At 46.9% G+C, this 23291-nt stretch overlaps 1 protein-coding gene and 1 non-coding gene across 2 annotated transcripts in view; both read left to right on the top strand.

The window, feature by feature from the left end:
• LRP4 (LDL receptor related protein 4) overlaps positions 1-23047 on the top strand; it is a 68969-nt gene extending 45922 nt beyond the window's left edge. Inside the window, exons 27-38 of the mRNA XM_049779516.1 lie at positions 108-333; positions 2343-2646; positions 5763-5981; positions 6136-6270; positions 7183-7291; positions 9030-9174; positions 9474-9583; positions 10041-10177; positions 12491-12558; positions 14269-14356; positions 16194-16335; positions 20638-23047. Coding sequence (XP_049635473.1) covers positions 108-333; positions 2343-2646; positions 5763-5981; positions 6136-6270; positions 7183-7291; positions 9030-9174; positions 9474-9583; positions 10041-10177; positions 12491-12558; positions 14269-14356; positions 16194-16335; positions 20638-20970 — 2016 coding nt within the window. The 3' untranslated portion in view covers positions 20971-23047. The remainder of the gene's footprint in view (positions 1-107; positions 334-2342; positions 2647-5762; positions 5982-6135; positions 6271-7182; positions 7292-9029; positions 9175-9473; positions 9584-10040; positions 10178-12490; positions 12559-14268; positions 14357-16193; positions 16336-20637) is intronic.
• Positions 20125-20228, top strand: LOC126019832 (U6 spliceosomal RNA). Its single transcript, XR_007499453.1, has one exon. It is a non-coding gene; the product is annotated as a U6 spliceosomal RNA (small nuclear RNA).
• Positions 23048-23291: the final 244 nt, after the last annotated feature.

Here is a 23291-nt window from a genome sequence, read left to right as displayed (position 1 = left end):
TGTTTGGATCCCACCCAGGATTTCTTATAACTGATAGCACCCCCCCCCCCCCCGTGTCATTCCTGATACTCCCTGACACCCCTGACATTCTTTTCCTTCTTCTATAGAGAATTGAGGCTGCAGACCTGAATGGAGCCAATCGCCATACGCTGGTATCCCCAGTGCAGCACCCTTATGGCCTCACTCTGCTTGGCTCCTACATCTACTGGACAGATTGGCAGACGCGCAGCATCCACCGTGCCGACAAGGGTACTGGCGGCAATGTCATCCTGGTGCGGTCCAACCTGCCAGGCCTCATGGACATCCAGGCTGTGGACCGCACACAGCCTCTGGGTGAGAAGATACCCAGGTGTATGAGGTGTATGAGCCCAGCCTCTGGCTTTCGGGCTCAGAAGTCCTTCCAGAGCACAGACACTGCTGAGCCTGACCAGACAGCAGGGGCTTGCCCGAGCTCTGCCCAGACTCAGGCCATGATAGTTTTGTTGTTGTTTGTTTTGTTTTTGGGTCACACCCAGCAGCACTCAGGAGTTACTCCTGGCTCTACCCTCAGAAATCGCTCCTGGCAGGCTTAGGGGATCATATGGGATGCTGGGATTTGAACCATCGTCCTTCTGCTATCTCTCCGGCCCAGGCCATGATTTTTAGGGAAGGGTGGGCACAGAAACTATAGGATGCTCTTGATTTCAAACAACTTTTCCCTTTTGTGCTCCTGCTACTTCATCCCTATCAGCCTGTGCTGGGACACTTGATTTGCATGCAGAGAGCCCAAGTTCAACCCCAGCCTGGCATAGACTCACATATGTATGGAGTATGACTCTGGTGGGCCTCTAAGCATTGGGTTGGCCCCTTCTTTAGGGAAGAGTGTAGGAGTATAGTTTTAGCTACACTGGGTGGTGCTCAAGGCGTATTCCTGGCTCTCTGCTCAGGGGGTCACTCATGGCAAAGGTCAGGGAGCCATATGGGCTGCTAGGGATCAAATCCAGTTTGTTTGCATGCAAAGCAAGTGCCATACCTAATGTCTTATCTCTCAGTCTCCATCAAAGACATTTGTTTGTTTGTTTGTTTGTTCCTTCATTTGTTTTTGGGCCACACCCAGAGGTGCTCAGGGGTTTCTCCTGGCAGGCTTGTGGAACCATATGGGATGCCAGGCATCGAACCTGGGTTGGGCCTGGGTCAGCTGCTTGCAAAGCAAATTCCCTACTGCTGTGCTATAGCTCCGGCCCCACCAAAGACATTTCTTTTTTTTTTTTTTTTTTTTTGGTTTTTTTTGGGTCACACCCGGCAGTGCTCAGGGGTTATTCCTGGCTCCAGGCTCAGAAATTGCTCCTGGCAGGCACGGGGGACCATATGGGGCGCCGGGATTCGAACCGATGACCTCCTGCATAAAAGGCAAATGCCTTACCTCCATGCTATCTCTCCGGCCCCCCCACCAAAGACATTTCTAATTGCCAATCTGAGTTTGATCCCTTGTATCCCATGTGTTTCCCTGACCACCACTAGGAGTAAGTAACCCTAGAGCATTGCTAGATTTGGTACAAAAACAAAAATTTCTGGTTATCTCATTTTTTGTTTTGTTTTTTTTTGGGGTCCACACCAGTAGTGTTAGGGGTTTACTCCTGGCTCTGTGCTCAAGGGTCATTCCTGGCTGTTTGTGGTGATGCTCAAGGGACCATTGGGATGCTGGAGATTGACTTGGGCACTTATGTGGTGGTAAACATCAGAACCATAAATACTGACTCTATTAACTTGTTACCGTAACTACTAATTTTTTGGGAGGAGGGACACAGCTGGCGATGCTCAGGGATTACTCCTGGCTCTGCACTCAGGAGTCACTCCTGATGGTGCTCAAAGGACCATGTGGGATTATGGGATGCAAGCAATTGAGCCTGGGTATAAGAGGTATAAAGCAAATGCCCTACCCACTGTACTATCGCTCTGGCCCCCTCTGGTTATCTCTGGGTGTAGAGGTATTACTCAGGCATTGAGCACCTGCCTTGCATAGAAGCTCTGGGTTCTATCTCTGGCACTGCAAGAATAAGTAAATGGAGGCCGGAGAGATAGCATGGAGGTAAGGCGTTTGCCTTGCATGCAGAAGATGGTGGTTCTAATCCTGACATCCCATATGGTCCCCCGAGCCTGCCAGGAGCGATTTCTGAGCTTAGAGCCAGGAGTAATCCCTGAGTGCTGCCAAGTGTGAACCAAAAACCAAAAAAAAAAGAAAAAAAAAAAGAATAAGTAAATGAAATAGCAGCTGATCAGATCCCACCAAACTAGGGCCTTTGTAAGACCCAGGTTGGGCTCTTGTCTGGGCACTGACACCACTTTTGTTCTCCTGTCACCAGGTTTGAACAAGTGTGGCTCCAGGAATGGCGGCTGCTCCCACCTCTGCCTGCCTCGGCCGTCCGGCTTCTCCTGTGCTTGTCCCACCGGTATCCAGCTGAGGGGCGATGGGAAGACCTGCCACCCCTCCCCTGAGGCCTACCTGCTCTTCTCCAGCCGTGGCTCCATCCGGCGGATCTCGCTGGACACCAGTGACCACACGGACGTGCACCTGCCCATCCCCGAGCTCAACAATGTCATCTCCCTGGACTACGACAGTGGTGATGGGAAGGTCTATTACACTGATGTGTTCCTGGACGTGATCAGGTGAGATTCCCTGAACCCTGCAGAGAGACCAGACCTGCTTCTGTCCCTATCTGGGACAGGGGCCCAGGGGTGGGGTGGAAGGGTCTATGTGGATTTCTGCTTGCACAAAGCCACTCAGCAACCTGGAGAGTGATTTAGGAGTTGGTTTGATGCTTTAAGGTGTCATTACTCACAGCAGCATCCCAAACACTGGAGCTTTTTGAGGCCGGAGCTATAGCACAGTGGTAGGGTGTATACCTTGCATGAGGCCAACCCCAGATGGACTCCCATTTGGCATCCCATATGGTCCCCCAAACCTGCCAGGAGCAATTTCTGAGTGCAGAGCCAGGAGTAACCCCTGAGCACCACCAGGTGTGACCCATAAACAAAACAAAACAAAACACTGGGGTTTTTGTTTCATTAAAGACCAACAGAAGCTCAGCCAGTGAAATATTCAAACAAAACCAGATATGGTTGGGGTAAGGACCTGGAGCTCCTTTTTGTCTGTTTTTCTCTCTATTTCTCTCTCTCTCTCTCTCTCTCTCTCTCTCTCTCTCTCTCTCTCTCTCTCTCTCTCTCCCTCCCTCCCTCCCTCCCCCCCCCCCACTCCTGGGACCCAGAAAGCTCTTAGAATGTCTAAAGATTAAGGGAGAAGATACTTACATTAAACATTATTTCTGTAATGTCAGGCAAGGGCCAAACACCAGGCCTTATGGTGACTCCCAGAACTCATGGGCAATGGTTTGGTTTTTTTTTTTTTTCACTCTTAAAACATGTATTTTTAGGATACATATAGCAGTAAGGTGAGAGCACAGCAGGTAGGGCATTTCCCTTCTACCTCTTCAACCCAGATTCAATCCTTGCATCCCATATGTCCTCTGAGCACCATCAGAAGTGATTCCTGAGTGCAGAGTCAGGAGTAACCCCTGAGCATCTGTAGCTATACCTCTCTCCCCAAAAATTGAGTAGTTATGGTAATAGTTAATAGTGTCAATATTTATGGTTCTTATGTCCACCATCACCTAAGTGCCCAAGTCTCACCCTCTCTTATCTCTGGTCCTTCCTGCCAATTTTGTAATCTCAGATGCCATCAAGGGCCAAGGTTTTGACATCATTCATTACAGTTTGATCCCCATTTGTTTTCCTCAACCACAGGTGAGTAAGCACACCTGGTCTGTGTCCTTTGCCCTCGACATTTCATAGGCCGACCTCCAATGCTATCCAGGTACAGCAAACTGCAAGATTTCGTCCTTTTTATTTAGTCACACCTGGCAGCGCTCGGGTTACTCCTGGCTCTACACTCAAAAATCGTTCCTGGCAGGCTCGGGGGACCATATGGGATGCCGGGATTCGAACCATCGACCTGCATGTGAGGCAAACACCTTACCTCCATGCTATCTCTCTGGCCCCTTCATCTTTTCTTATGATGACATAATATTCCAATGAGTTTTTGTTTTGTTTTGTTTTTGATTTTGATTTTGATTTTGATTTTTTGCCCCAACCCTGCAGAAGAAAGGTTGTTTCACTCACACTTAGTTTTGGCAGGGCCTCTTACATAGAAAAGCTTCCTTGGTCTATTGGACTCTCATGTGGGAGGCAGAAGGCAGGCAGAGTAGTTCAGAGACATCCCCACTTGTTTGTGCCAGGACAATAACAAGTTTCAGGGCCCGGAGAGATAGCACAGCGGCGTTTGCCTTGCAAGCAGCCAATCCAGGACAAAAAAAGGTGGTTGGTTCGAATCCTGGTGTCCCATATGGTCCCCCGTGCCTGCCAGGAGTAACCCCTGAACACCGCCGGGTGTGGCCCCAAAAACAAAAAAACAAAAACAAAAAAAAAAGACAATAACAAGTTTGGCTTCAGACTTCTGTAAAAATGTACCTATGCAACTGAAGAGATAGTTTAGTAGGTAAGGTGTTTGCCTTGCAAATAGCCAACCTGTATTTGATCCCTGTATCCCCATGAGATACCCTGAGCCTAGCCAAGAGTAAATCCTGAGATTTTTCTTAAATCTTTTTTTGTTTTGTTTTGTTTTGTTTTGTTGTTGTTTTCCGGCCACACCCGTTTGATGCTCAGGGGTTACTCCTGACTAAGTGCTCAGAAATTGCCCCTGGCTTGGGGGGACCATATGGGACACTGGGGGATTGAACCGCGGTCCTTCCTTGGCTAGCACTTACAAGGCAGACACCTTACCTCTAGGGCCACCTCACTGGCCCGTTAAATCTTTTAATTTTTTTTGTTTGTTTGTTTGTTTGTTTTTGGGTCACACCCAATGACATTCAGGAATTATTCCTGGCTATATGTTCAGAAATCTATCCTGGCTTGGGGGACCATATGGGACACGGGAGGATCGAACCACGTCCTAGGCTAGTGCTTGCAAGGCAGATTCCTTACAGCTTGCACCACCGCTCTAGTCCCTCTTTTAAATTTTATTTCAAGGAAAATTCCCAATGGTGCTTAGAGGATATGGAGAATTCTTCATACTTAGTCAGGTGAAGCAGGGCAGTATTTCCTTGGCTGAAGGTGCTGGGGTCAGCAGGGTCACCTTAGTCTGCTTGGGAGGCTTTAGGACTAATCCTATGGTACTCTGGGGGCCTCACAGAACCAGGGATTGAACTCGAATCTTATACATATCAGGCACACACTGGAGCTGTCTCTCAGCCCCCAAATCTGCTTTTATTTTCTATTTAGCCTTTGGATCACACTCAGTGGTTCTTCTACCTTAGGGTGCTTTCTGATGGTGTTCTAAGGATGAAGTACTGCTGGGGATAGAAGAAAGATTTTCTACATGCAAAGCATGCATTCTCATCCACCAAGCTATCTTCCCAGCCCCCAAATCTACCTTTCTTATTATAATCACTAGCCCATTGCCCTTCTCTCTTCCCTAAGGTATCAGGGGAATTATTAACCTGATTTCTGGCAAGACAAGGGCCCAAACTGTTTACAGCAGGAAACACTGGCCTCCGGAGGCTTTTCTCATTAACCCTGAAAATGTTCTCAAGATCCACTGTGCTGAGTGCTGAGGAATGTGCCACTGTGAAACCTGTTAGGGATCCAATTGCAGCTGTATGGATTAAAAGGGGGTTCAGTCTATCCTGGTCTGTTGGGTCATTCATCCAACCCCTGGTTTGTTCTCTAAGGCGAGCGGATCTGAATGGCAACAATATGGAGACAGTGATCGGACAGGGGTTGAAGACCACCGATGGGCTGGCGGTGGACTGGGTGGCCAGGAATCTTTACTGGACAGACACGGGCCGGAACACCATCGAAGCCTCGAGACTGGATGGATCCTGCCGCAAAGTGCTGATTAACAACAGCTTGGATGAGCCTCGAGCCATTGCTGTCTTTCCCAGGAAAGGGTGAGTTTCTGGGCCAGCCTAAAAGGGATCTAGGGAAGAGGCCCTGGGATGCCGCCTCTGGGATCAGTCTCAGAGTATCCGTTGTGTCCTCTCAACTCCTGGGTGTCGTCCTCCCCCTGCCTTGGGGATGACAACATTGTCTGTCCCACCTCAGGTTTCTCTTCTGGACTGACTGGGGCCACATCGCCAAGATTGAGCGGGCGAACTCGGATGGCTCTGAGCGGAAGGTCCTCATCAACACAGACCTGGGCTGGCCCAACGGCCTTACCCTGGACTATGACACCCGCAGGTGGGGCCCCAATACTAGGCAGCCTCCTAGAAATCAGGCAGGAATGAGAAGAGGCTGGTGGAGATCAAAGCTATGGATACCAAAAGACAGAATGCTCCCTGGTGGGTGGGGAAAAGAAAGAGAAGACAAATGAGAGGAGAAAATCCTGAAGAAGGGGCTTCGGGGGCTGAAGAACAGTACAGCACTTAGGACATTTGCCTTGCATGCAGCTGACCCAGGTTCAATCCCCAACATCCCATATGCATGCCTGCTAGGAGTAATGTATGAGCAGCGTAACTCCTGAGCTGCAAAAAAAAAAAAAGGTGGGTGCTCCTGTATCCAACCTTAGATGAGCTTTGCTTTTCTGATTTATAGATTTTTGTTTTGTTGCAGAGAGTGGAGGGTAGTGCACAGACAGCAGTGCTCTCAGTGGTACCATGTGGTTCCATGATTGAGCCCAGGGCACTCACATGCCAAACATGCTATAGCTCCAGCTTGCTGTAATTGGTTTGTTGTTTTGTTTTGTTTTGCTTTTATATTTTATTTTGTATTTGGCTGAAGGCCTAATTTGGCTACATGTAAGAGTTACTCACAGGTCTTTGCTCAGGTCTCACTCCTATTCAGAGAACCTTGGAATCAATCCTGGGACTTCCTACGTGCATCCTCCCACCCTCCTGCATGCACAATCTGTGCTCAGTCTATCTCTAACCGTGGTTTATTTACATGACTTAAATTTGAGTGTCATTAGCAAAGCATGTAGAATGACTGGCTGCACTGCCCCTAACCACTTAAGGGTGCATTCTTGTCCTCTCCTGAGCCCTTCAGGCATTGAAATTGGAAACTACAGATTAAGTGCAATTTGTGGTCAGGGTTAATAGAGCAGGTAGGGCACTTGCCCTGCACACAGCCACTCTTCCCTCCTTTCCTTCCCAGGATCTACTGGGTGGATGCTCATCTGGACCGGATAGAAAGCGCTGACCTCAACGGGAAGCTCAGGCAGATCCTGGTCAGCCACGTGTCCCATCCCTTTGCTCTGACTCAGGTACTGGTTCAGGAGAGGTAACTAAGCCTAAGTGATGGGCTGATTCCCTGGGTTCTCCGTTAGTAGCCTCAGCCCTAGTCACTACTGACTGAGTATGCTGTGGAAGCTCATTTTAGGGTGTTTCCTCTGCATTGAGACCTTGTTACCCTGAGTCCTGCTACTCCTGATACACACACACACACACACACACACACACACACACACACACACACAAACACAAACACACACACACTTATGTGCTAGGAAGTAGCTCTTACATGATCTGGTACAGAATCTACAAAGGTGCTTGTAAAAGTTTCAGTGTATCCTCCTGGGTCCTGTAGTGAAAGAATCTTACTGTGAGGGGAGGGGATCTTCTTGCACCTTGAGTCCAGCAATGGGCATTCCATCAGGTAACAGATAATGGTATTCTATCACTTTGTGACCTTTGGGTTGAGTGGCTAAAAGTTGGTCTTGAGCCAACTTGTCAGTGTTTATTGAGCACTTTCAGAATGCCAGCTAAGTGGACTCAAGTCCACTCTGTCACATTCAATAAATACCTGCTGTAACTATAAATTTGGAGGACACCCAAACAAAACTGTACTTATCTATAAGATAAATGTGTTGAATAGTGACCTCCTCAAGTCCACACAGAGTATTAGTATCTATTTCTCCAGGCATGTTATTCCTACCATTTGAATATTTCTTGGATATAATAAATTTAGAACGTTTAGCCCTGTCAAATAATTAAAAGATTTACCTAGTCTAGAGCACAAACTGGAATTCTCAATTATTTGAAAATCACTGTTCCTTTGGGACAAACGTGCATTCTTATTTTCTTCATTGTAATTTACCAGCCAGAAGGTTTTGTCTGGCTTTTCTCAGGGGCAGCCTTCCCCCAGGCTCCAGACTCTAACTGAAAACCTGTAAGATAATAGTAAATATGGATTTCTCATCAACAACTTAGCCCTGGGATATCTAATGTATATCCCAATGGGTGAGGGACCACTGTCACTCATCCTCTGGTTAAGAACAGGTACATTGCTGGCCACAGAAGTGTATGTTCTAGGGCAGTGGTCGGCAACTTGCAGCTCGCAAGTCACATGTGGCTCTTTACACTTTTAATTTGGCTCTTTTGTGTGCTGGGCAGCCGTTTCAGGAGTCAGGACTCTGCTCCTAGCCTCTGTCAGTGCTCGCACCTTGTGTGGCTCTCAAAATAAATTTAAATTGTGGTTTTGGTGAGATTTGGCTCACTTGGAAATAAAGGTTGCTGACCACTGTTTAAAGGAAAGTTCCAGAAAAACAAGGACCAGTCATTGAAGGATTCCTATTTACTTGATCTTAGAACTCATAGATTGACTGAGCTTCTTAGTCAGTAGATAAAGGAAATATATTTGGTGTTAAGACTTAAAAGGTGAATAAAACATGTTCCTATTCCTGGAGAACTTAATCTGGTTGGACAGACAGACATGTTAACAATGGACGTAGAGTTTCAGCTCACTGATTGAGGCAGGGTATGGGGCAAAGAACAGCCCAAAGGGAAGGAAAATGACCATATGACTGAGGGCCATTCTGGAACAGAGTCCTCCTATATGGGGTGCCAAATGTGCACCCCATGGATCAGTGCAGCAAAAGGCCACTGTAGAGGGAAGGTACTCATCGAGGTTTAGAAGCTGCCCAGATGTGGCTTACTGATGGGTGAGTTTACCCTTTTTTTTTTTTTTTTTTAATTTTTGTTTTGTCTTATTCTCTTGAGCAGCAGGACCGGTGGATCTACTGGACAGACTGGCAGACCAAGTCGATCCAGCGTGTTGACAAATACTCAGGGCGGAACAAGGAGACAGTGCTGGCCAACGTGGAAGGACTCATGGATATCATTGTGGTGTCCCCACAGCGACAGACAGGTACCTGGGCTCCTGGTGCTTGCATCTGTTTTATGGGGTTTTTTTTGTTGTTGTTACCTTGCTGTGTCTGGGGGTGGCTGGTCACTCTGGGGCTGTTAATGATCAAGACCACCGGAGCCATATGAGACCCTGTCAGTGTATATTTTGGGCTCTGACACCTGGACAGCCCTTCTTCTGCCATCACTGGTAGTGGAATAACCCTGTATCTCTCTTTTCTTTTTTTAATTTGAAGAGTATTAAGTTTGACTCTATCCAAGGTCAGACTAATGTGTTTTGCCTGACCCCCACCCGTCCCCCAGGAACCAATGCTTGTGGAGTGAACAATGGTGGCTGCACCCATCTCTGCTTTGCCAGAGCCTCGGACTTTGTGTGTGCCTGTCCAGATGAGCCTGATGGCCGGCCCTGCTCCCTGGGTGAGTGCCCTGGGCAGCATCCTGGGACAGTACCACCCCTGAATAAACAGGGGAACCATGGCTTCAGCTATGTCCTTCTGGGCAGCAGCCTTCCCCAGGCACTTCATGATGGAGATAATGGGTGACATTTGGAATGGCGTGGCCCTGCATTGGTCTGGCATTTTCTAGAATGGGACTGCTAGGCTCCTAATTATCTGATCCCTGCTGCTGTGTGTGCATTATTATTTCTTCTTTCTGACCTTTGTGGACCAGCCAGCTGTTCCATCCAGAACCATCTATATTGGCGCCCAAATGCTTATTATTTGGATTCAGAATGACCTCTCATAAGGGGGGGGTGCAGGGTTAGTCAGCGGGTAGGGTGCTTAGTCAAGTTTTCTAATGTGACTCTGGGGATGTTTATAGAGATTTTGGGCTCTGGTAGCCCACAGCAGTTGTCTTTTCTTTTCTTCTCACCCACTAGTACCTGGCCTTCCCCCATCTCCCAGGGGTACAAGCATGAGTGACAAAAACCCAGTGCTACCAAACACACTCCCCACCACCCTGCACTCTTCTACCACCCGAACCCATACATCCCTACTGGAAGAAGGAAGGTAAGTGAGTTCAGTGTGGGATGAGGGCCCTTTGGTTCAAATTCTCTGCCAGTACAAAGCCCGAGTTTGTTTTTTGTTTTTTTGGGTTTTTTTTTGTAGTTTTTGAGTCACACCCAGCAGTGCTCAGGGGTTACTCCTGGCTTCATGCTCAGAAATTGCTCCTGGCAGGCACGGGGGACCATATGGGACGCTGGGATTCGAACCGATGACCTCCTGCATGAAAGGCAAATGCCTTACCTCCATGCTATCTCTCCAGCCCCCCGAGTTTGGGTTTAATAACTCTGTGTGTGCCAGGACTTCAACCGGGAGTCCTATACATGTGTGGCAAGCATTTTACCTCTCTCTCAACCCCATCTCTGACTTGTGGCTTGATAATTCTTTTTTGTTTGGGGACCACACCAGTGGTGCTGGGGGTTTACTCCTGGTAGACTTGAGGGGATCAAATGCATTGCTAGGGATCAAACCCAGGTTAGCCATATGCAAAAAAACTATCCATCAAACTATTACTCTAGTCCCTGTGGCTTAATTATTCTCGATAAAACTGGCCATGGGGAATTAGATCATATAATGAGTTCATCCTGACTCTTTGGATCTGGAAATAATACTTTTTGGTGGTGGGATCAAGATAGGGTTAGCCTACACTTAGTGATGCTTAGGAGATCATGTGATGCTCAGGAACAAACCCAGCTTTCCATATACAAAGATTGCTCTCTATCCATTGAACCATCTCTCTGGCCCCCATAGAGAAGACACTTAGCCTTTTAGTGATACAAACGAGAGACTTTATCTAGGTGGTCAAGAAACTCTAAGAACAGCTTTATGGGGGGGGGGATCCACACCTAATAAAGCTGAGAAGCTGTTCCTGGATTTATGCTCAGGAGCAATCCTGGCAGTTTTCAGGTGACCATGTGCAGTGCCATGAATCAAACTGGTTTGTCTGTGTCCAAGGGAACTGCTTTAACCCCTGTGCTATTCTTGGCCACTCGGCGTTGCCTTTAATTACCTGTACATCAAGTAAAACCCACGAACTTAACCTTCTTTTTTTTTTTTTTTTTTTTTGGTTTTTGGGCCACACCCTGTGACGCTCAGGGGTTACTCCTGGCTATGTGCTCAGAAGTTGCTCCTGGCTTCTTGGGGGACCATATGGGACGCCGGGGGATCGAACCGCGGTCCGTCCTAGGCTAGCGCAGGCAAGGCAGGCACCTTACCTCCAGCACCACCGCCCGGCCCCCGAACTTAACCTTCTTGAACTTAACCTTCTTGCCATTTCAAATTAGTTATCTGAACCTTCCCTCTGGATATCTTGCATATTCCCTGGGGAAAGAATGAAGGGAAGAAAAACAATTTTTTTAAGATCATGTAGAACATGTGATGATCTTGATCCAATCAGCTTAGCTGGTAACTCTTCCAAGTATTCCTTGTAGTTTAATAAAGTCTATCACCGATACCCTTAGCATATTTTCAGGCCATCTCTGGTTTCCTCCCAAACCCACTTCTACACAGGGGATTCTAGTATAAAGAATACAGTTCTGGGGCCAGAACAATAGCACAGAGAGTAGGGCATTTGCCTTGTATGCAGCAGACCCAAATTTGATCCTCAGCATCTGATAGGTCCCCCAAGCCTGCCAGGGGTGATTTCTGAGCACAGAGCCAGGAGTAACCTCTAAGCACCACTGGGAATGACCCAAACCCTCCCCCCCCCCAAGTACAGTTCTTACTGTTGTTGCTGGTTATATTTGAGGAAGTAGGAGGGGATAGAGAAGCACACCTGACCACTGGTGGTGTTAGGGATCACTCCTATTCCTAGCAGGGCTCTGGGGACCATATGTTGTGCCAAGAATTGAACCCAGATTGACTGAGTGCAAAGCAAGCTCCTTCTCGTGTGTGTGTGTGGGGGGCTGGGGCTGGGGCTGGAGCAATAGCAATAGCACAGACCCAGGACTGATGGTGGTTCAAATCCTGGCATCCCATATGGTCCCCCGAGCCTGCCAGGAGCTATTTCTGAGCGCAGAGTCAGGAGTAACCCTTGAGCACTGCCAGGTATGACCCAAAAACCAAACCAAAACAAACAAAAGATATATATATATATCAAGTCTTATTTAGCCGTGCTAAAGCACATTGAAAAGATGACTCACAGGGTCTGTATCTACATCTCCTCTTCATGCTGTGGTGTCCTACCCGGACAGTTTCCCATCTGGAAGCCCCACCTCCAGACCTTTTACCCTGTCCTTATGGGACTCTCCCTGTTTCCTGGAGGAAGACAAAGTCCTTTGGGAATACAGAGGCTTCATCTTGAGTTCCTCTGTCCCACAGATGCTCTGAAAAGGATGCCCGACTTGGTCTCTGTGCACCTTCCAACGAGGCTGTTCCTGCTGCCCCAGGTAAGTGTTGAGTGCTCGCTTGTTTGGAAAACACCATACTGGAAATACCAGTCTCCTCCTCCAGAGACCTTCTGGAACCTTCTCTCGGACTCCTTGCCTTGATGAAACATGCTTTTAGATTATACATAGAGAAAGAAACTCAGCTGCACAGTGATGCTGGCTATTTTTTAATTCATTCATGTGTGTACATGCACACACCCATATCTGTATATATGTTCTCTTTTAACCTCCTCTAGTCCTTTATTTACACTTTTTTCCCTTTAACATACAATTTTTATTTGTATTCTTTTTAAATAATATCTTTAAGCACCACGATTACAAACATGTTTATAGTTGGGTTTCAGTTGTAAAAAAAAAAGTACACACCCTTTCACCAGTGCATTCCTACCAAAAATGGTTCCCATCTCCCTCCTCCCCAACCCCCTGCCAGTATTCAAGACAGACATTCTACTTCTCTCACTTATTAGCATTGTCATGATAGTTGTTAGTATAGTCATTTCTCTAACTGCATGGGTTGTGGTGAGCTTCTATCATGAGTCAGTCCTTCCAGCTCTCATCTCTATTGTCTCTGGGGATTATTACAATAATTTATTTTGGGGGCCGGAGAGATAGCATGGAGGTAGGTGTTTGCCTTACATCCAAAGGATGGTGGTTTGAATCCCGGCATCCCATATGATCCCCCGTCCCTTCCAGGGGCGATTTCTGAGCGCAGAGCTAAGAGTAATCCCTGAGCGCTGCCGGGTGTGACCCAAAAAACAAACAAACAAAAAAATGTTTATTTTTCTTAAAACTCATAGATGAGTGAGACTATTCTGTGTCTCTCTCTCTCCCTCTGGCTTATTTCACTCAGCATAATAGTTTTAATGTCCATCCATGTATAGGAAAATTTCATAACCTCATCTCTTCTGACAGCTGCATAATATTCCACTGTGTACATGTACCACAGGTTTTTTGTTGGTTGGTTGGTTGGTTTGTTATTTGTTTTTGGGTCACACCCGGCTACACTCAGGGGTTACTCCTGGCTCTGTGCTCAGAAATTGCTTCTGGCAGGCTTGGGGCACCATATGGGATCCTGGGATTCGAACCACCGTTCTTCTGCATACAAGGCAAATGCCCTACCTCCATGCTATCTCTCTAGCCCCTTTTTCTTTCTTTCTTTCTTTCTTTCTTTCTTTCTTTCTTTCTTTCTTTCTTTCTTTCTTTCTTTCTTTCTTTCTTTCTTTCTTTCTTTCTTTCTTTCTTTCTTTCTTTCTTTCTTTCTTTTTTTTTTCTTGCTTTGTGTTTGTGTATTTGTGAGAGAGACACACATACTAGTAGTACTCAGAGATCCTTATGTGGCACCAAGGATTGAACCAGGATCAACTTAATCTTGTATTATATCTCTCGACTCTAAGTGTCTTGCCTTAATTTCATAATGAGTAAATGGTGTAATTAGGATTTGAAATGCTAGGTTGGCGAGATAGTACAGTAGGTTAAGATGCCTGCATACAGCTGACTCAGGTTCAATCCCTAGCACTGCCAACAAAGGGGAAAAAAAAAAAGGAATGTTGAGATTAAGAAATTTTTCTCTTGGTGCCCTCAGGAGGCTTCCAGCCAACTGGGATAGTCTGAATGAGATTCAGTATCCAACAAAGAAACCTCTACCTTCCCCAGCTTCCCTCCTACCATCATCTAGATCACCCCCACTTACTGTCTCCCTGTTTTTCTCAGGGGAAGGACTTCATGTCAGCTATGTCATCGGAGGACTTCTCATTATTCTGCTGATTCTGGTGGTGATAGCCGCTTTGATGTTATACAGGTAACTCAGTCTTTGATCCTCACTAGCATATGGGGGACCACTTATAGCCTTGTTGCTGATGTGACCTTGAGTCTGGATTCTTAGTCTTCCTCCCCAGGCACAACCCAGGCAGCTTCCTCATTTTCTGGTAGCAGTTGCCCTTGGGATTTTATTTTCTTCATAGCCTGGGATGTGGAGTATAAGCAGGAGGTTGCCTGGTGCACACAGCAAGAAACAAACTGTTTGTTCTTAGTTTTATCCACAACCCACACTGCCTCAAACCACTAAAGCTGGAATTGATTTTCTTTTTACCTAAACATATCCCTTTCTACAACGTAGATTGAAATATCATGGCTCAGCAGGGAACATCCTGGGAAGGTAGAATATATAGTTTTTAATTTGGAATCTTTTTATGTCTCTCTTTAATTTGTTTTGTTTGCTTTTGAGTCATACTTAACAGTGCTCAGGGCTTATTCCTGACTCTGTGTTCAGGGATGGAATCACTCCTACCAGGTTCTCAGGGACCACATGGGGTAGTGGGAATCAAAACCAGGTCAACTGGATATATAGCAAGCATTTGACCCACTGAACTAACTATCCTGCCGCATCTCTAATTTTTTGTTTTGTTTTGTTTGGGTTTTGGGGCCACACCCAGCAGCACTCAGGGGTTACTGCTGGCTCTGCACTCAGAAATCATTCTCACAGGCTCAGTGGGATGCCGGGAATTGAACCAAGGTCTGTCCTGGGTCGGCCGTGTACAAGGCAAATGCCCTACCGCTGCGTTAACTCTCCAGTCCCACTGTCTTTAATATTTTAACAACAGATATTTAATCATAGTTTGCAGCAAAAGTGTAAGGATTTTTTTTGCTGCTGCTACTTTGACTCTGCTAGTAATAACAATAATAAGAACATTAATTTAGTGAATTTGTATCAATGGCAAAACAACCTGGTAATATAGTGTTGTTATTCCTCACCTCCAAGATGGGGCTCTGAAGCTCAGATAATAATGGTTAGGTGCTGGAGCGATAGTACAGTAGATAAGATGCTATCCTTGCACACAGTCGAGGTTCAATTCCTGGCATCACCAAAAGTAATTGCTGAGTGCAGAGTAAGAAGTAACTCCCAGGCACCACCAGTATGGCAGAAACAAACAAGCAAAAAAGTTTAAATTATTTCCATCAAGATCCCAGCTATCGAAGCTGGAGAGACAGTACAGAAGGTAAGGTGCTTGCCTTGCATTAAGCCAACCCTGGTTTAATCCTAAACACTAAACAGAAGTAATCCTTGAGTACAAATCAGGAATTTTATACAACAAACAAAATCCCAGCTAGCTAGTCACAGAGATGGGGTTAAAACATAGTCTGCCTCATCTGAAAGGATATCTATTATTTATGGCAAGTTATACCCAAATATTGCAACTTATGACAACAACTATTATCTCACAGTTTCAAGGGGTCAGAAATCTGGTGCCACTCAGCTGGATGCCTTTATCAAGATTTCACCAGGGGCAGAAAGCCAGGTCTTAGCTGGAGCTGCAAATCTTATCAGTCAGTCAGAAGGCAGCTTGTAGCCGAGCAATTTGCTTCCCCCAAAGATAGCAAAAATGGAGAGAGGGTAGGCAACTGGAGATAGAAGTTAGTTTCCTTGAAACCTAATCCAGGGTGCCTGGCTTTTGTATACTTCCTAAGCAGTCACCCATTTGCATCCCACACTCAAATGCAGGATTCAGAGGTGTGTGAAGCAGAAGAGCTGGGGGAAGGGTGTCACTGGAGCTGACTAACACACTTAAGTCTACACCTTCCACAGATTTTATCCCTATAAAGACCTGAACTCATTTTTCATCTCTTTTCTCCTAAAGACATAAAAAATCCAAGTTAACTGATCCTGGAATGGGGAACCTGACCTACAGCAACCCCTCCTATCGAACTTCCACCCAGGAAGTAAAAATTGAAGCAATTCCAAAACCAGCCATGTACAATCAATTGTGCTATAAGAAAGAGGTAAGACTTCACATTTGTATTTAAGACTAAATTGGGGTGGGCAAGTGGGGAGAGTGTTATTCTAAATTATTTATTCTAGGTGCTGAAATCTATCTGTAAATGTTAATTAAGTAGTCTCACATACCATTTTATTTATTTTTTTTTTTAATTTTTTTTTGGGCCACACCCGGTAATGCTCAGGGGTTACTCCTGGCTATGTACTCAGGAGTTGCTCCTGGCTGGGGGGACCATATGGGATGCTGGGGATCGAACCGCGGTCCTCCTAGGCTAGCGCTGGCAAAGCAGACACCTTACCTCTAGCACCACCACCACGCCGGCCCCTCACATACCATTTTAAAAACTAATGGTAAACAGAGGATTAAATGTAATTTGGATTTCTGGAAAGGTCCAGAATCTCAGCTGAGGGATGGAGTGATAGATAAGGTGCTTGCTTTTCATGCAGATGAGCTGGATTTGATCCTTGGCATCCCATATGGTTTCTTGAAACCCCCAGAAGTAGTTCCTGAGTGCAGAGCCAGGAGTGAACCATGAGCATTGCTGGATATGACTCCAAAACATAAATAAATAAACAAATAAACAAAAAATAAAAGAATTTCAGCTGGAGGGTTAGAAAGCAGATGCAAAAAGATTTAGGCCATGAAAATGGTGGGTAAGCACTTTCCTGCCAAGGAATGTGCCCCAAGTTCCTAGGTTCTTTCCTGCCTGGGTTATTATTTCCCTAAAGTAGGGACTCTGCTCCACTAAAATAACCCATACTTGAGCTTCAAGACTCACTTTTCTTTTTTACTTGTTTTTTTGTTTTGTTTCAATTTTTTGCTATTCTTCCTTTTTTTTCTCAGAGGTTTTATTTTGGTTTTGTTTGTTTGTTTTGTGTTTTTTTTTTGGCCACACCCAGCTGTACTCAGGGGTTATTCCTGGCTCTGTGCTCAGAAATTGCTCCTGCCAGAATCGAGGGACCATATGGATGCCAGGAATTGAACCTGATGACCTTTTTTCTGTTCTCTCTCTCTCTCTAACATCTATAATCAGAAGTTACCTCTTATGAAATCAGTCCACTCTCTTGGCCTGTCTAGCACAATCAAAAGCTGGCCTCACACCTCTGGCTCCCAGGCTAATGAACATACTGTAATGAATACACTTTACATAACCATCATGTGCTTTCTGGATGTATGAATTCCCCTATTAAAATACCTCCACTCTAAGCCAAAATAGAACCCGCAGAGGTAGATTTCATTTTAGGGATGGTAGACTCCTTTTTAGAGTTTTGTTGTTGTTTTGGGTTTTGGGCCACACCAGCAGTACTCAGAGTTTAATTTTGACTGTGTACTCAGGGATTACTCCTGGGACTATAAGGGGCCCTATTCATCGTACTATCTCTCCAGCCCCATATTTTTTTTTATTTTGTTTTGGGGCCATGCCTGGTGATATTCAGGAATTACTCTTAGCTTTACACTCATGGATTACTTCTGATAAGTTCAATGGACCATTTGGGGTTACATATTTAAAATAAAAAAGTCTTAGATTCTGGAATATTGGGCACACCAGAAAAGTAATGAGATGAAGTGGCATAGGGTAGCACTGATAATTATGTGACTTCTTTCTTCTGTGTATGCTTTTTCCTCAGCAGCTCTTTCACCCTTCTGACAGTCTTTCACCCTTTCTCTTCTGATTTCCTCCCGGTTTCAGGTACTTGTCGTTGTTTGTGTGTAGAGGAATTGGCTTCCTCCCTAAAATTGCTAGTGCCATATCCCACACTTCTCCCTAACTTCACTGGTGTGTCTCTGTAGTAAAGATGAGTGGCTTGCCTCTGATCTTACACTAATTTGCTGGATGCCAGCATGCCTGTGAGCCTATATGTATGTCTGTGTATTGTCTTGGTCTGTCTCTGCTAGACAGAGGGAACGGTCCCTCTTGGAGGATTACTGCCTGAGTCTTTAGACTGTGAGTCATCAACGTCTCCTGCTGACTGGAGGAGCTCAGCACGGGTAGGTGGAGTTGAGTTGCTACTGAAATAGAGCAGCAGTTGCAGGGTGCTTGGCAGGAACACTATCCCAGGGACAGAATCCAAGCCATGGCCCATTTTCTCTTGGCAGAGGCGGCATCCTGGTTGGTTACCCCCAGAAACCAGGACTGAATCTGCCCTTTGAGGAATGCACAAAGGGAGAAGCCAGAGTAGAACCAAAGGCTGTCCTTGGAACAATCCCAGGTTGCTTGGGAATAGCCCTACGGGTTGTGGGACCAGAGCTCCAGTAAACCTCCCCCACCCCCAATTATTCTAAGTTACTGGAATCTAATGAACTAATATTTAGAACCCACTTAAGAGCATTTTCAGGGGACTGGAGAGAGAGCACAGCGGTAGGGCATTTTGCCTTGCATGCAGCCAACCCAAGTGAGACCCGATTCGATTCCCGGCATCCTATATGGTCCCCCAGCCTGCCAGGAGTGATTTCTGAGTGTAGTCAGGAGTAACTCCTTAGCATCACTGGTGTGGCCAAAAACCCAATCAATCAAAGTTGGTTTTTTGGGGGTGGGGGTTTTTGGGCCACACCTGGCAGTGCTCAGGGGTTACTCCTGGCTATCTGCTCAGAAATAGCTCCTGGCAGGGCCGGAGAGATAGCATGGAGGTAAGGCGTTTGCCTTTCATGCAGGAGGTCATCGGTTCGAATCCCGGCGCCCCATATGGTCCTCTGTGCCTGCCAGGAGCAATTTCTGAGCCTGGAGCCAGAAATAACCCCTGAGCACTGCCGGTGTGACCCAAAACCCCCCAAAAAATAAATAAATAAAAAAAAATAAAACTTTAAAAAAAAAAAAATAGCTCCTGGCAGGCACGGGGAACCATATGGGACACCGGGATTTGAACCAACCACCTTTGGTCCTGGATTGGCTGCTTGCAAGGCAAACGCCGCTGTGCTATCTCTCCGGGCCCGTTTTTTTTTTGGTTTTTGGGCCACACCCTGTGACGCTCAGGGGTTACTCCTGGCTATGCGCTCAGAAGTTGCTCCTGGCTTCTTGGGGGACCATATGGGACGCCGGGGGATCGAACCGCGGTCCGTCCTAGGCTAGCGCAGGCAAGGCAGGCACCTTACCTCCAGCGCCACCGCCCGGCCCCGCGTTTTTTTTTTTTTTTAAATAAAAGAGCATTTAGGGCACAGCCGTAAGGCGTTTGCCTTGCAGGCAGAAGGATGGTGGTTCGAATTCCGGCATCCCATATGGTCCCCCGAGCCTGCTGGGGGCTATTTCTGAGTGTAGAGCCAGAAGTAGCTCCTGAGTGCTGCCAGGTGTGACCCTCCCCCCCCCAAAAAAGAGCATTTTCAGGATCCCTCCTGTCTGGATCACGAAGTTAGGATGATTGACCCTGTGTGTTTCCCCACTCCTCATATGGCCCTCCTAACACCATCAGATATCGCTCCTGAGTTCTGAGATAGGAATAGCCCCTCAGAAATAACCTGCTTTGTCCTGAGCTACACCCTACCCAAAGAATTAAAAAAAAAAAGCTGGGGGTACGAGCAATAGCACAGTGGATAGGGCTTTTGCTTTGCATGCTGCCGACCTGGTTGGAGCCCCAGTGTTCCATATGGTCCCCCAAGCTTGCCAGGAGTGATTTCTGAATGCAGAACCAATAGTAACCCTGGAGCACCGCCAGGTATGGCCTAGAAACCAATTTAAATAAATAAATACAAATTTTGCCCAAAAGCATGAGTGAAAGCATGAATTTTGTCCATTGCTTTTGGGAATGTGCATTGCCATGATGTCCCAATGGCAAAGCACAGACAAAATAATGAAATAACAGTGCTCACTTCGGCAGCACATATACTAAAATTGGAACGATATAGAGATGAGCATGGCCCCTGCGCAAGGATGACACGCAAATTCGTGAAGTGTTCCATATTTTAAAAATAAACAGTTAACATGTTTCCCTGTGTTTCTGTGTGGCATGCAGTTGACTAATTATAGTCCAGGCATTGATTCTTTTCACCCTCACAACAGCCAGTAGTGGGGTCTGCAGATGTGGAGCCTGAGTTCTGGAGATGTGAAGCAGCGACTCCATCCTGACTTAGCCAGTGGCTGGTGCAGGACTGGAAGCAGAGCTGCCCTTCTTCCTCCTTGCATGCTTACAGGGAACAGTCCCCAGAGTGACCCCTCTCCTTTCTATCCCACCCAGTGCCTCTGCTCACCTTTCCCAAATTGTTTGCAGAATCTTGGTGCATCTTCACACGCAGTCTTACTTCCACTCACTTCCTTTTCCATCCACCCTTGTGGGAGACCCAACTGACCATGTCTTCTCCCCACTCTCAATCCTAGGGCGGGCCCGACCATAACTATACCAAGGAAAAGATCAAGATCGTGGAGGGGATCTGCCTCCTGTCCGGGGATGATGCAGAGTGGGAAGACCTCAAGCAGCTGCGCAGTTCACGGGGAGGCCTTCTTCGGGATCATGTGTGCATGAAGACAGACACAGTGTCCATCCAGGCCAGCTCCGGCTCGCTGGACGACACAGAAACGGAGCAGCTGCTGCGGGAAGAGCAGTCGGAGTGTGGCAGCATGCACACCGCAGCCACTCCAGAGAGACGCGGCTCTCTGCCCGACACGGGCTGGAAACATGAACGCAAGCTCTCCTCAGAGAGCCAGGTCTAAAGGCCTGCAGCCCTTTTCCTCCCTGCCTGGTTCTTCTCCTCCGTGGACTTCCAGTCCTTGTGCTCGCTTAGCAGCAGGCCCCCGCCCTCGGTGCCCTACTGTGCCGCTTCCTCCCGACTCCATAGTGGCTCCCCAGCCCTTCTTGGGAGCCTTTTCCGGCCAAGTCCATAACTAGCTGTCTGTGCACAAGAAAGGATGTGGCGCCTCGGAGAATTTAGAGCTGGCATTTGACCATGAACCTCATCTCTTGCACACAGTCTGAGCAGCCCCCTCCCCACAAATTAGGCGCAGTAAATGGCCCTTCCTCAGTGCAGAGGTCTACCCTCCCTCATGGGACCCTCAGAACAGGAGCCACAGAGCTGATGAAGCCCAAGTCTGAGCAGTTTCCCCCTCAGAGCTGATCGTCTAACTGGCTTCTCTGAGAAAACTTGTTCAGCAGGGGCTGGGGTATGTGGCTAAAGAGCAAAATGAAGGATAGAGGCTGGGAGGAGGAATCAGCCCAGCTGGTATGGGCCTTTGGGAGCCCTTTAGCCTCAAGTGTTGATAATCTGAATAGGCTTTTAGAGGGAGCAGGGCCCTGGGGTCCTCCTGTCCATTGCTGGTGATGGATTGTCATTCTCACTCAAAGAATTACTATTTTCTCAGATCTGGGTGGGGCTCAGGCTGCTCTCCCTCCTATTCCCATGTCTGTAGCCTTGATTCACCTTCAGATGACTGAGACCCCCTAGCACATGGCTGCTGGCTAATAGAATACCTGGAGCTGCCACTGGCCAGTACCTTTTCTTAGTCTTTGACTCAAAGTAACCAGGTTGTAAGCCAGTAGCTTGAATGAATGTGGGGCCCCACAGTTTGAGTGAAATATCTAAGAAGTGGCCAGACTCAACCCAGCATCTCCTCTGAATCCTAATGTTCTGCCATTCTTATCCTCATTCTCTGGGATGCTGAGCACAGAGAGCCTACAAAAGCTGTTCAAGAAGGGCCAGGTGTTTTCTTAAATAATCATGACAAGTGGTTTAGACTTGGGGTGCCCAGGGCCTAACAGGGAATATCCAAGGGGTTGAATCTCCTGTGTTCTCTCTCAAGTGCTCAGGGATCTAAGAGAGTGGACAGAGCCTGTGACAATGGGGAGGCCAATTTCCCAGTCTGACTTCCTGGCTAAGTGACCCACTGACTTTCTGCACACAGATAGCACCACCTGGTTCATGCTCATTCACACAGCAGAGCTTGTATCTCACATTAGTATCAGGAGAGTTGGGGAAACCCCCACCCCAACTTCACCCCCGCTCCCACACACAGAGTCTTGGATCCGTCTAATTTGCTTTTTCTGTGGTGAGGAAGGCTATATGAGAAGCAAAGAGGTGTGCCAAGTAGCAAACATGGCTGAGGGACACCCTGCCACCCCAGAGCAGGACATAGAGGAGGGGAGGGCTCCTAGGGGGACTTTCATCTCCTTTGGTTTGGGTATTAAGAAATCAGCTGCCAAATGTGGTAGTGAAGAGGAAGGGAAAGAGCCCCCCCCCCCTTTTCTGGCCTGATCCCAGACTGCTAGATCCTCTGTCAGGCCCTGAGGTCTGCTGCCAGTAGCCAGCCCTAGCCGGGCCTGCACAAGACAAGCAGGCCAGTGAAGGAAATTTTTTTTCCAGACACAAAATGAGAAAGGTGGGCTGTCTCTTCTGAGGAGAAAAGGGGCCCATTTCAGACTTGACTGGAGCCAATGAGAAAAGGAACACTTTCTCCCCTCCTCTCAGGGTGCTAGTTGGGAAAACAGAGAAAGCGGAAAAGTGGCATCTGCTCATTGGGAACAGAGGGGCAGAAAGAATCTGATTGCACTTGGGCTGTTGAGAATGTAGAAAGGACATATTTGAAGAAATATCTATTCGAGCACTGATTTACTATGTAAAAAAAAAAAAAGCAAAATCTCTCTGTCCTAAACTAATGGAAGTGATTCTCCCCGCGCTCACGTGTAATGGTTTTAACGTTACTCACTGGAGAGATTGGACTTTCTGGAGTTATTTAACCACTATGTTCAGTATTTTAGGACTTTATGATAATTTAATATAAATTTAGCTTTTCTTAATCATCTTGCCTGGATTGAGTCATGACTGATCATCATAGCTGCTCTGTCTGACAGACCCAAACTGTGGGAAGCGTGTTTGCACACACATCACCTCTGTTTCAAGGAGATGATCAGGAAGAATAAAAGGTTCTTGGAGTTCCTGGCTGGAATGTCAATTCATCTACAGAAGACCTACCAAGACCAGAGTTCCTTGGCTTAAAAAAAATCCCTATTTCTAGGCCAGAAAGACTACAACAGGTAGAGT

The sequence above is a fragment of the Suncus etruscus genome, chromosome 9 (assembly GCF_024139225.1).
Source record: "Suncus etruscus isolate mSunEtr1 chromosome 9, mSunEtr1.pri.cur, whole genome shotgun sequence".
NCBI classification, from domain to species: domain Eukaryota; kingdom Metazoa; phylum Chordata; class Mammalia; order Eulipotyphla; family Soricidae; genus Suncus; species Suncus etruscus.
This window is presented reverse-complemented; position numbering and strand designations above follow the sequence as displayed.